Below are 13,461 nucleotides of genomic sequence, written 5' to 3' on the forward strand. Positions count from 1 at the left end.
GGTAGGGATTTACAACCGCGTAGTATCCACGCATGTGATACGGGACTATCTTTCAATAAACAAGCTACGGATATTGCTGGGAAGTCCTAATTCGTGTTGGAATTCCAACTTGTAGTGATGTATGGGAAGTTCTTAGGAGCATAACAACAAATATCGCGTATCAAGCTATTATAAATTAATTTTTATTGAACTTTAAAACTTTCAAACTAAAATAAGTCATTGCGTGCAACGTCTAAACCTTCATTAATCATTCTATTTATTTTCTCCTTTTTTTCATGTCTCCAGGCGTGTGCGGCAGCGTCGACGTCCGTAACTCGCCGACCCACCTTGACCGGCTCAAGGACTGCGTGGTGGTCGAGGGCTTCGTGCACATTCTCCTCATCGACAAGTACAAGGACGAAGACTTCCAGAACTATACCTTCCCCCTGCTAACGGAGATCACCGAGTACCTGCTGCTGTTCCGCATCAACGGGCTAAAAACTCTGCGGCGACTCTTTCCGAACTTGGCCGTCATACGGGGGGATGTCCTGGTCGGTGACTACGCCATGGTCGTCTACGAACTGATGCACATCGAGGTAGGTGACATGGGAAATTGAAATTGTTTGGTTGGGATAATGAACGTTTCCTAATGGAGCCATTAAAGTCATCATTACGTTTTGAATTATTTAGCACCTACAATTGCTGCCATGGCTTTTCGAATACGCATTTTAAATTGTTTGGAATTGATTGTTATGGACGATATTGATTTTGATTTTGTGCCTGGTTCAATCAGTTGGTTTGTTTGGTTTGTTTGTAACGAAACATATTTTTAATAATTTTTTACTATTGCTAATAAAAAGCACACTCTAACAAACGGCAAACAAACCTTGCTATGTATTAAGAGTTAAGTAAAAATATTGAATGATATTTATTGCACACTCAACTCATTTGATAACTTCACCCAATTTTGTTCAACAGATCTATTCGGCAACCATTTTACACGTTTTATGTTTTGTTTCGAAATTTCTCTAAAAAACTGTAAACGGATAACCGTGCAGTTACGCTGCTGAGAAATCTGTGATATTTCACAGAAATCTGTGAATTGATTGAAATGTGTAATATCTTTAAATTGAAAACAACAACTACGTAGAAAAACCGGCTGTCACAACGTAAATCAGCTCCGTTTGTTTCCCCCTTGAAAGCAACTTATCCCGATCCAGCGACCAGAAATTACCCTCCAGCAATTCGTCCCTAGGCAGGCAGCTGCCACGAAGGAAAAAAAATCCAGAAATAACCTTCCCCTCATTAGCTAGATCAAGCTAGGAAAGACCGATCAATCTATTTCGGGCTGTTCCTTCATCTCCAAGTGGGAGGGGTCGCCGACGCGCTCGTTGCCTCGCTCAGCTCGTTCAAAGTCAAAATGCGATGAAATCTAAGCTCCTGCCGCTGCTGCTGTGGCTGCTAGTTCACTTTATTGACCGTAACCGATGAAAACAATCCGGCATCGATAATCCCCCGGTCCTGCAAGCGCAGTAAAATGATGCTAAATTTTGAGAGGTAAAAAATAAAAAAATAAAATAGAAATCGGCCACGGATCAACAACCATAACAACGCGCGCTGCCTCTTTAATAGTCAGATGCTCTTGCAGACGGGCAGACAAATAGGCAGGCAGTAAGTGGCAACAGGTAGCGCCCGAGAGAGGTTCACCACGCACAATCATCGCACCAGAATGAACGAGTTTATTCCGAGCCGGCAGAATAATGAATGCCTCAAAATAAAACTGTTATTGTTTATAATGTTTATAATCATCAATTATTTATAAACGAACATATTCCGTCAATTGGGAATGTTTTGAAGCGTTCCATTAAACCCTTTTATGTACTTTTTCATATTAGAAATCCACGTTTTTCCTGCGACGTATACATTTCGGCCATTCGAATGATGACGGAAACAACTACGCATCAGTCAGAGCCAGAGAAAGAAGAAGTTTACGACATTTGTGTTTTTCGGGATTTTTTGTTTTGTTTCTATAAATTTATTGGCAATTTTCGGTGATTTACTGCTGCCAAACGATGGTAGAGAAGCCCTCACGGCGCCCGTCCCCTCACATTTGCGCCCCTTCTAGTTGACTTCTGTTTGAAGAGCCGATCAACTGTTTTAAGCTAGCGAGAGCATTAGCAGGAAATACTCTTGAGTGATGAAAGCATTTAGAGAATGTTGTAAAACATTCCGATTAATCAGAGGTGGATCAGGAACGCAAACATGAATGGGGATTTAACATTTTGTTTGTTTTTCATCGAAAGCAATGGCAGACATGAAAGTACTTCAAATATATATTAGCTTCTTTTAATTAGGGAGACTAAGTTGTTGCTAAGCTGGGTAGTAGCCTGAATGACGAATCTTTTCCTGGATGGATTGAGGATCAATAAGCGTTTGCTAGAAGCTGAAACACATCTGTTGGAAGCTTGGATTAATTCTTACGAAACCTTGTGAGTCTGATTCTTGAAGATCTCGAGAACATCCTAAGAATTTTTTTTAGTTTCTGTTTGTCCAGAAGTTAGAACTTTTTCTACTGAAAGCTGGAAAAGCTTCTTCCTGAAGCTGAAAAAGCTTATCTCAGATGCTGGAAAAGCTTCTCACAAATGCTAGAAAAGCTTCGCCCAGGAGCAGAAATGCTTCTCCCAGAAGTTAATAAAGCTTCTCGTAAAAACTGGAAAAGCTTCTCCAAGAAGCCGAAACAGCTGCTCCCAGAAGTTGAAAAAGCTTTCTACAGAAGCTGAAAAAGCTTCTCCCAAAAGTTGAAAAAGATTCTTTTACCGAGCCCTTTGAATGGAAGCTCCTTTAAGCTTTTGAATCCTTTTGAAGTAGACTTCCGCGCCTCTGCATTAGAGGCATTAGAGGCCACTCAAAAGGAGGCTGCCTTTGCAGCTTAAAACGACGCTTCCAAGCCTCTTGAAAGAATGCTTCCGAACCACTTGAAAGTAGACTTCTGAGCCTCTTGAAAGAAGAATTCTGAGCCTTTTGAATGGGGGCTTCCGAGACTTTTGAAAGAAGGCTGCCGAGCCTCTTGAAAGAAGGCTTCCGAGCCTCTCGAAAGGAGCCTTCCGAGCCTTTTGAAAGGAGGAGGCTTCTGAGCCTCTTGAATGGACGCTTCCGAGCCTCTTAGAAGAAGGCTTTTGAGCCTCTTGAAAGGATGCTTTTAAGTCTCTAGAAATGTGGCTTCCTACCCTCTTGAAAGGAGCCTTCCGAGCCTCTTGGAAGGAGGTTTTAGAGCCTCTTGAAAGGATCTTGAAAGAAGACTTCTAAACCTCTTGAAAAGAGGCTTCCGAGCTTCTTGAAAGAAGTCTTCCGAGCCTTTTGGAAGAAAGTTTTCGAGCCTTTCGAAGGAAGGCTTCCGAGACTTTTGGAAGCAGGCTTCCAAGCCTTTTGGAAGAAGGCTTCCCAACCTCTTAAAAGGATGTTGAAAGGAGTCTGCCGGGCCTCTTGATAGGAGCCTCTTGGAAGGAGGCTTTTGAGCCTCTTGAAAGGAGACTCCTGAGCCTCTTAAAAGGAGGCTTCTAAGCCTCTTGAAAAGAGCCTCTTAAAAGGATATTGAAAGGAGGCTTCAGAGCCTCTCGTAAGGCTTCCGAGCCTCTTGAAAGGACACTTTAGAGCCTCTTAGAGGGAGGCTTTTGAGCTTCTTGAAAGGATGCTTTTGAGTCTCTTGAAAGGGATTTTTGAGCCTCTTGAAAGGAGGCTTCCGAGTTTCTTGAAAATAGGCTTTTGAGCTTCTTGAAAGGAGGTTTCCGAGCCTCTTATAAGGCTTCCGAGCCTCCTGAAAGAAGGCTTCCGAGCCTCTTGAAAGGAGTCTTCCGAGCTTCTTAAAAGAACGCTTCCGAGCCTCTTAGAAGAAGGCGTTTGAGCCTCTTGAAACGATGCTTTTGAGCCTCTTGAAATGAGGCTTCCGAGCCTCTTGAAGGGAGCCTTCCGAGCCTCTCGAAAGGAGGCTTCTGAGCCTAGAAGGAGGTTTTTGAGCCTATTGAAAGAAGACTTCTGAGCCTCTTGAAAGAAGGCTTATGAGCCTCTTCAAAATAGGCTTCCGAGCCTCTTGAAAGGAGGCTTTTGAGCCTCTAGAAAAGCAGGCATTTGAGCCTCTACAAAAGAAGTCTTTTGAGCTTCTTGAAAGGGAGGCTTCCGAGCCTCTTGAAAGGAGGCTTTTGGGCCTCTTAAAAAGGATTTTTGAGCCTCTTGAAAGGAGGCTTCCGAAAATTGGCTTCCGAGCGTTTTGGAAAGAGGCTTTTTAGCCACTTGAAAGGAGGCTTCTTAGCCTCTTGAAAAAAGGCTTCCGAGTCTCTTGAAAGGAGGCAACCTAATCACTTGAAAGGAGGCTTCTGAAGTGCCCAGGAGGCTTCCGAGCCTCTTGTAAGAAGGCCTTCAAGCTGCTTGGAAGAAGGCTTCCGAGATGCGTAGAAGGATGCTTCTAATCCTCTTGCAACGAAGGAACCGAGCATTAGTGAAAAAAAATTCATTTTGTTCATTCGACGTTTTGCTCGTTCGATCTTTTGTTCCGCAGCCCTTTATACATTGTGCTGGTTGTGGAAGGCAGAATTCAATTGGGATTTATTGATCGCTTTGCATGTTATGTACAATATAAATTTTTGAAATAAAAATACACATTTATCAAAACTATATCAATGAGTTTTGATTGGAATTGTAATACGTCCGCCATTACGCATTTTTGTCCGAGGTACCCCCTAGAGCCAGCGAAGGTACCCCCAGGGGTACATGTACCCCAGGTTGAGAACCGCTGTCCTAGAAGTCGAAAACGTTCCTCTAAACTGCTGAAAAAGCTTCGCCCAAGAGCAGAAAAGCTTTCAGAAGGTGGAAAAGCTTCCCCAGAAGCAGAAAAGCTTCTTTTACACATGGATAAGCTTCTCCCAGGTGCTGGAAAAGTTTCTCCCAGAAGCTGAAATAAAGGTTCTTAGAAGCTGAAAAAGCTTCTTCTAAAAGCCAAAAACTTTTTTCTCAAATGCTTGAAAACATCGCCCAGAAACAAAAAATCTTCTCTCAGAAGGTGGATAAGTTACTTCCGGATGCTGGAAAAGTTGCTCTTAGAATCTGAAAAAGATTCTCCATGATGCTGGAAAACCTTCTCCCTGAAGCTGAAAAAGCTTTTTCCAGAAGTTGAAAAAGCTTTTTCCAGAAGTTGAAAAAGCTTTCTGCAGATGATGGAAAAGCTTTATCCAGAAGTTGAAAAAGATTTTCGCAGCAACCAAAACAGCTTCTCCTAGAAGCCGAAAAAAAATACTCCCTGATGCTGGAAAAGCTTTTTCATGTAGCTGAAAAAGCTTCTCCCTGAAGCTGGAACAGTTTCGCCTAGAAGCCAAAAACGTTTCTCTGAAATGCTCTAAAAGCATCGCTCAAGTGGAGAAAAGCTTCTCTCAAAAGATGGGAAAGTTTCTCTCAGATGCTGGAAAAGTGTCTCCCAGAAGTTCGAAAAAAAGTTTTTCACAGAAGCTGGAATAGATTCTCCCAGAAGCTGAAAAATATTGTCCAAGAAGCCGAAAAAATTTCTGCCTGATGCTGGAAAAGCTTTTTCTTGAAGCCGAAAAAGCTTATTCCAGAATTTGAAAAAGCTTTCCACAGATGCTGGAAAAGCTTCTCCCAGAAGTTGAAAAATAGTTTCGCAGCAACCGAAAAAGCTTCTTCCAAATGCTGGAAAAGCTTCTTCCAGAAGACGAAAAAGTTTCTCTCAAATCCTGGAGCCCAGCAGCAGAAAAGCTTCTCTCAGAAAATGGATAAGCTTCTCCCAGATGCTGTGAAAGTTTCTCCCAGAAATTTGAAAAGCTCCTCCCAGAAGCTGTAAAAGCTTTTCTCAGAAGTTGAAAAAGTTTATATCTGAAGTCAAAAAAATTTCTCACTGATGCTGGAAAAGCTTTTTCTTGAAGCCGAAAAAGCTTCTTCCAGAAGTTGAAAAAACTTTACACAGACGCTGGAACTGCTTCTTCCAGAAGTTGAAAAAAATTCTCGCAGAAGCCGAAAAACTTCTCCCAGATTCTGGAAAAGCTTTTTCCAGAAGCCGAAATAGTTTTTTCCATAAGCTGAAAAAGCTTCTCTTAGAATCCGGAAAAGCTTATCCTTGAAGCCAAAAACGTTTGATGAAAATATTTCGCCCAGAAGCTGGAAAAGCTTCTCCAAAAGCTAGAAAATCATCTCCCAGAAGCTGCAAGAGCTTCTCACAGAAGTTGAGAAACCTTCTCCTAGAAAATAAAAAAAAAGCTCGCAGGAGCTGGAAAAGCTTCTGCCAGAAGTTAAAAAATCTACTCGCAGAAGCCGAAAAAGATTCTTCCAGATGTCGGAAAAGCTCCTCCCTGAAAAGCTTTTTACATAAATTGGAAAATCTTCTTCCACAAGCCGAAAACTTGTACTGGAAAAGCTCCTTCCAAAAACTAGGAATGCTTCGCCTAGAAGCAGAAAAGCTTCTCTTGGAACGTTGATAAGCTTCTCCCAGAAGTTGGAAAAGTATCTCTCTGAAGTTGAAAAAGCTTTTCCATGATGCTGAAAAAGCTTCTCCCAGATGTAGAAATAGCTTCCCACAGAAGCTTAAATCGTTTCTCCCAGATGCTGGAAAAGCTTATTGCCGAAGCTTGAAAAGCTTTTTTCCCAAGCTTAGAAAGCTTCTTTCTTATGCATTGAAAGTTTTATCCCAAAGAAGCTTTCCCAATATACGATAAATTGGGAAAGCTTCTTCCCTAAGCCCGAGAAGCTTGGAAAGTTTTTTCTAAAGCTTGGGAAACCTTCTTCCCAAAGCTTGTGTAATAGTCTTCTCAAAGCTTGGGAATGCTTTTCCTAAAGCTAGGGAAAGCTTCTTCCCAAAGCTTGAGAAACCTCCTTCCTGAAGCTTGGGAAACTTTCTTTTTCTTGAAGCTTAGAAAAGCTTGTTAACGATGTTTAAGAAAGCCTTTTCCTTTCGCTTCCCAAAAGCTTCTTCAGGAAGTTTAGGAAAACTACTTTCCGATGCTTTGGAAAAAATCTTTCCAAAACTTGAGAAAACTTCTTTTGGAAGCTTGGGAAAGCTTCTTTTTGCATCTTGGGAAGGCTTCTCTTCGAAGCTTGGAAGCTTCTTCTCAAAGCTTAGAAAGTTTTTATTTTCGAATCCTGAAAAGCTTCTTCCAGAAGCGAATCTTTTTCACGAATCTTGGAATGCTTTTTCTCGAAGCTTTGTGAGCTCCATACCGAAGCTTGGAAAGATCGTTCCCAAAACTGGGAAAACTTCTGTTAGAAAAGACCTCCAGAAGATGGAAGAGCTTTTTCAGATGCTAGGATATTTTTATTCAGAGGCTTCGTAAGCTTTTTTTAAAAACTGCTTCGTGAATCATGAAAAGTTTTTTCACCTGATTATGGAAAACTGTTTTCTCAAAGCTTGGGAAAGCTTCTTCCTTTCCCTTCCTGGAAGCTTATTATCATGGGCAGTTTTGGGAATATTCTTCCCAAAGCTTCTTTTCGAAGCTTAGGTAGGCTTTTTATCTTTCGAAAGCTTCATCCCGAAACTTGGACAGTTTATTCCCGAAGCTTGGAAAAGCCTTCTTTTCGAAGCTTGGAAAAGCCTCTTGCCGAAGCTTGGGAAAGCATCTGTCCGAAGCTTGGGAAAGCTTATTTTCGAATCTTGAGAAGGCTTCTTTTTGAAGCTTGGAAAGCTTCTTCTCGTAGCTTTGACAGCTTCTTCTTGAAGCTTGGAAAGCTCCTTCCTAAAACTGGGAAAACGTCTTCTTGAAAATGAGAATTTTTTTTCTTGAAGACGAGAAAGCTTTTTCTAGAAGCTAGGAGTGTACCATCCAGAAGCTTCGTAAGCTTCTTTAACAATTTTGGCAAAAGCTTCTTTTCTTTCCGAAGCTTGGAAAGCTGCTTCCCAAATCATGGAAAGTTTTTTACCGAACTGTGAAAAACTGTTGAACGAAGCTTGGAAAGTTTGTCCTGGAAGATAAGAGAGATTTCTCCAGAAGATGGAAAGACTTCTTTCCAGATGCTGGGAAAGGCTCATCTAGAAGTTTCTGGAACTTTGTTTTGGAAGCTTGGAAAGCTTCTACCCAAAGCATGAAAGAGTTCTTCCCGAAGCTTGGATAGTTTTTTTCCCCGGAGCTTGGAAATCTTCTTCCTAATGCTTGGAAAGATCCCTCTTGAAGCTTGGGTAAGCTTTTTATCGAATTTTAGGAGAGCTTCTTCCCAAAGCTTGAGAAAGATATTTTCTGGAACATGAGAAAGCTTCTTCCCGAAGCTTAGAAAGCTGCTACACGATGCTTGGAAAGCTTCTTCTCGAAGCTTGGAACACTTCTTCCCAATGCTTGGGAAGATTCTTTCCGAAGCTTGGGTAAGCTTTTTATCGAATTTTGGGAAAGCTTCTTCCCAAAATTTAAGAAAACTTTTTCTTGAAGCTTGGGAAAGTTTTCCGCAGGTGTTTGAAAAGTTTCGCGCAAAAGCTGAAAAGGCTTCTCCTGGAAATCGAAAAAGCTTCTCCTAGAAGCCGAAAACGTTTCTCTCAAATGCTGGAAAAGCTTCACCCAGGAGCAGAAAAGCTTCTTTCGAAACATGGATAAGCTTCTCTCAGATGTTGGAAAAGTTTCTCCCAGAAGTTCGAAAGCTTCTTCCAGAAGCTGAAATAGATTCTCCTAGAATTTAAAAATGATTCTCCTAAATGCCGAAAAAGTTTATCCCTGATGGTGGAAAAGCTTCTTCCTGAAGATGAAAAAGCTTCTTCCAAAAGCCGAAAAAGCTTTTTTCCAGAAGTTGAGAAAGCTTTCTGCAGATACTGGAAAAGCTTCTTTCAGAAGTTGAAAAAGATTTTCGCAGCAATCGAAAAAGCTTCTCCCAGATGCAAGAAAAGTTTCTCCTATAGTCAAAATAGTGTCTTCCATAAGCTGAAAAATATCCTCCCTGAAGCTGGAAATGCTTTTCCTAGAAGCCAAAAACAAGATTGTCCCAGAAATTGTCCAGAAGTTGAAAAAGCTTTTCACAGATTCTGGAAGTTGAAAAAAAGTTTCGCAGCAACCGAAAAAGCTTCTCCCAGATGCTGGAAAAGCTTCTCCCTGAAGCTGAAAAAGCTTCTCCGATAAGCCGAAAAAGTTTCTCCTAGAAGCCAAAAGCATAGCTTCTCCCAGAAGTTGAAAAAGATTCTCGCAGACGCCGAAAAACATCTCCCATATTTTGGAAAAGCTTCTTCCAGAAGCCGAAATAGTTTCTTCCAGAAGCTGAAAAAGCTTCTCTTAGAATCCGGAAAAGCTTCTCCTTGAAGCCAAAAGCGTTTCTCTCAAATGATGAAAATCTACAATAGTTTTATTCTACAAAAGAAATTCTTCTCCCAGAAGCTGCAAGAGCTTCTCACAGAAGTAGAGAAACCTTCTCTCAAAAAATAAAATAAAAACTTGCGGAAGCTGGAAAAGCTTCTCCCAGTAGTTGAAAAATCTACTCGCAGAAGGTGAAAAAGATTCTTCCAGATGCTGGAAAAGCTTCTTCCAGATGCTGGAAAAGCTTATCATAAAAATCTGAAAAATTCTCCCAGATTCTGGAAAAGCTTCTCCTAAAAGCCGAAAACTTGTGCTGGAAAAGCTCCTCCCAAAAACTAGGAAAGCTTCGCCGAGAAGCAGAAAAGCTTCTCTTAAAAGGTGGGTAAGCTTCTTCCAGAAGCTGGGAAAAGCTTCTCCATGATGCTGAAAAAGCTTCTCCCAGATTTAGAAATAGCTTCCCGCAGAAGCTAAAATCGTTTCTCCCAGATGCTGGAAAAGCTTCGCCCAGTAGCTGAAAAAGCTTACTGCTGAAGCTTGGAAAGCTTTTCCCCCAAGCTTGGAAAGCTTCTTTCTGATGCATTGAAAGTTTTATCCTAAAACCTTTTTCCCGAAGCTAGAAAAGCTTCTCTTTCTTGAAGCTTGGAAAAGCTTCTTCACGATGTTTGGGAAGCTTTTACTCTTCCCTTCCCAAAAGCTTCTTCCTGAAGCTTTGGAAAAATTCTTCCGAAATTTTGCTTCTTGGGAAAGCTCCTTTTCTATGTTTAAGATTGAACATTTCTGAAGCTTGGGAAGCTTCTTCCCGAAGCTTAGAAAGTTTTTTTTCCTGAATCATGGAAAGCTTCTTCCAGAAGCGAATCTTTTTCACGAATCTTGGAATCCTTTTTCGCGAAGCTTTGTAAGCTTTTTCCCGAAGCTTGGAAAGATCGTTCTCAAAACTGGGAAAATTTCTTCTAGAAGATGAGAAAGGTTTTTTTTTCCAGAAGATGGATGTTATTTTCTAGAAGCTAGGATAGTTTTATTCAGAAATTCGTAGGCTTTTTTCGAAGCTTGAGAAAGCTTCTATACTTCCCAAAATTTGGAAAACTGCTTCCTGAATCATGAAAAGTGTATTTCCCCGAACTATGGAAAACTTTTTTTCCGAAGCTTGGGAAAGCTTCTTTCCTTCTCTTCCCGAAAGTATATTTCCTTGGAAATCTTAAAAAAATCTTGGAAAAAATATTCCGAAACTTCTTTTCGAAGCTTAGAAAGACTTTTTTATGCTTCAAAAGTTTCTTTCCAAAACTTGGACAGTTTTTGCTCGAAGCTTGGAAAGTTTCGAAACTTGGGAAAACATCCGTCCGAAGCTTGGGAAAGATTATTTTTGAATCTTGAGAAGGCTTCTTTTCGTAGCTTTGACACCTCCTTCTTGGAAATGTCCTTACTAAAACTGGGAAAAAGTCTTAAGCTAGAAAAACTTCTCCCAGAAGTTGTAAAGTTTCATCCCTGAAGCTGAAAAACTTCTCCCAGATTCTAGATAAGCTTCTCCCAGAAACCAGATGCTGAAAAAGTTTCTCTTAGAATCCGGAAAGGCGTATCCTAGGAGCAAAAACCGTTTCTCTGAAAATGCTAAGTGCTGAAAATACTTAACCCAGAAGCTGGAAGAGTTGAGAAACCTTTCCACAGAAAATAAAAAAAACTCGCAGAAGCTGGAAAAGCTTCTTCCAGAAGTTGAAAAATCTACTTGCAGAAGCCAAAAAAGATTCTTCCAGATGCTGGACAAGCTTCTTCCAGGAGCTGGAAAAGCTTCTCACAGAAATTGGAAAAGCTTCTTGCCGAAGTTTGGAAAAAATATTCCTGAAACATTGGAAAGCTTCTTTTCTATGCTTGGATGTGCTTGTTTTTGAAGCTTGGGAAAGTTTTTTTTTCAAAGTTTCGGAAAGCTTTTTTTGAAGCTTCAGGAAAGCTTCTTTCTGAAGTTTTGGGAAAGCTGCTTCCCGAAGCTTGACAAAGCTTCTTCCATTCCCTTCCCAAAAGTTTCTTCCTGGAGCTTTAGAAAAATTCTTCCTGAAACTTTTAAAGCTTCTTTTCTATGCTTGTTTTTGAAGCTTGGGAAAGCTTGGAAAGTTTTTTTTTTCAAAGTTTGGGAAAGCTTCTTTTTTTAGAAAAGCTTCTTTCCTAAGTTTTTGGAAAGATTCTTCCCTTCCAGAAAGTTTCTGCCTGGAGCTTTGGAAAAACTCTTCCTGAAACTTTGGAAAGCTTCTTTTCTATGCTTGGGTGTGCTTGTTTTTGAAGCTTAGGAAAGCTTGTTTTCAAACCTTGAGAAAGTTTTTTTTTTCAAAGTTTGGGAAAGCTTCTTTTCGAAGCTTAAGGAAAGCTTCTTTCCGTAGTTTTGGAAAAGCTGCTTCCCGAAGCTTGGGAAGGCTTCTTCTCGAAGCATGGAAAGCTTCTTCTCGAGGCTTGGAATGTATCTTCCCGACACTTGGGAAAGCATCTTCCCGAAGCTCGGGAAAGCTTCTTCCTGAAGTAAAGGAAAGCTTCCTCCAGAATCGTGGGAAATATTTTCCCTGAAGCTAAGGAAATCTTGTTCCCGAAGCTTGGGAAACTTTATTCTTCTTGAAGCTGAGAAAAGCTTCTTCCCTTCCCTTCCCAAAAGTTTCTTCTTGGAGCTTTGGAAAAATTCTTCCTGAAACTTTGGAAAGTTTCTTTTCTATGCTTGGGTGTGCTTGTTTTTGAAGCTTGGGAAAGTTTTTTTTTTCAAAGTTTGGGAAAGCTACTTTTCGAAGCTTTAGGAAAGCTTCTCTTCGAAGTTTTGGGAAAGCTGCTTCCCGAACCTTGAGACAGCTTCTTTTTGAATCTTGGGAAGGCTTCTTTTTGAGGCTTGGAAAACTTCTTCTCGAGTCTTGGGAAAGCATCTTCTCGAAGCTTGGGAAAACTTATTTTCGAACCTTGAGAAAGTTTCTTTTCGATGCTTGGAAAACTTTTTCTCGTAGCTTTGACAGCTCCTCCACTAAGCTTGGAAAGCTCCTTCTCAAAGCTGGGAAAGCTTCTTTCCAGAAGATGAAAGAGCTTTTTCTAGAAGCTGGGAATGTTTCACGCTTCGTAACAAGGACGGAAATCTTCGTTTTACTATCAGTTGCATCGATGCTCAGTAGGCAGCTTCGTCATTGATTCGTCTTTGTTTTGATCAGACGCTCGGCACTGCAGACACGAACATCTCGCAGCATGCTGTCAAACTTCCATACCAGATTTACCGCCCGATCCTCAATAGCCGATTGATAATCGAGCGTAAAAAATGAATATCTACCGGGGCTGAAATGAATATTTTGAATTGCGGTTGATTTGCACCGATAAATGATGATTATTTTACTTTATATACTAAACGAATGCATATATTTTAGGAATCTGACTTCAAAATGTTGAATCCATGCACCGCAGTATGAAATGATATTCATATTTTGAGATTTCAAATTGAATATCAATGTGCCAAGCTGAAGATTCATTTTGACACCGCACAAAACAACGCTGACACCGAGAGTCGACGCTTGCTGCTGTTCGTGCACTTGCCGTCTTATTCATTCGCACATTCAAATTCGGGAAGGACTAGCAACTTGATTGTGTGTTGGATGTCAGCTGTTGGAGTGTAGTTGAAATGACTTTTTCTGTCCCTGCTTCGTAAGCTTCTTTTTGAAGCTTGGGAAAACTTCTTTTCTTTTCGAAGCTTGGAAAGCTGCTTCCCGAATCATGGAAAGTTTTTTACCGAATTGTGGAAAGCTGTTCCACAAAGCTTGAAGAGTGTGTTCTAGAAAATTAGAAAGCTTTTTCCAGAAGATGGAAAGGCTTCTTTCCAGATGCTGGGAAAGGCTCATCCAGAAGCATCGTAATCTTCTTTTCGAAGCTTGGATAGCTTCCTCCCGAAGCTGGAAAGCTTCTTCCTGAAGCAAAGAAAGCTTCTTCCCGAAACTTCTTCCTAATGTTTGGAAAGATTGCTCTTGAAGTTTTGGAAAGCTTTTTATCAAATTTTGGGTAAGCTTCCTTGCTTCCTTGCTTTGGGTAAGCTGATTGGAAATATTCTTCCCGAAGCTTGGGAAAGCTTCTTCCCAAAATTTTAGAAAGATTTTTTTCTTGAAGCTTGGGAAAGCTTCTCCCCGAAGCTTGGAAGTTTCTCTCTGATGCTTGGAAAACCTCTTCCGCTACACGATATTTGGGAAACTTCTCCACGATGCATTGGAATGCTTCATCCCGA

General features: G+C 40.8%; 1 protein-coding gene across 5 annotated transcripts in view; it reads left to right on the plus strand.

Annotated features, from left to right (window-relative positions):
- Positions 1-13,461, plus strand: part of LOC134226440 (insulin-like receptor) — a 271,805-nt gene that overhangs the window by 47,819 nt on the left and 210,525 nt on the right. For all 5 annotated transcript variants that reach the window (XM_062707206.1, XM_062707207.1, XM_062707208.1 and 2 more), the window contains exon 3: positions 286-575. In XM_062707206.1, the coding sequence (XP_062563190.1) occupies positions 286-575 (290 nt within the window). The remainder of the gene's footprint in view (positions 1-285; positions 576-13,461) is intronic.

This window comes from Armigeres subalbatus, chromosome 3 (genome assembly GCF_024139115.2).
Source record: "Armigeres subalbatus isolate Guangzhou_Male chromosome 3, GZ_Asu_2, whole genome shotgun sequence".
In the NCBI taxonomy this organism is placed as follows: Eukaryota; Metazoa; Arthropoda; class Insecta; order Diptera; family Culicidae; genus Armigeres; species Armigeres subalbatus.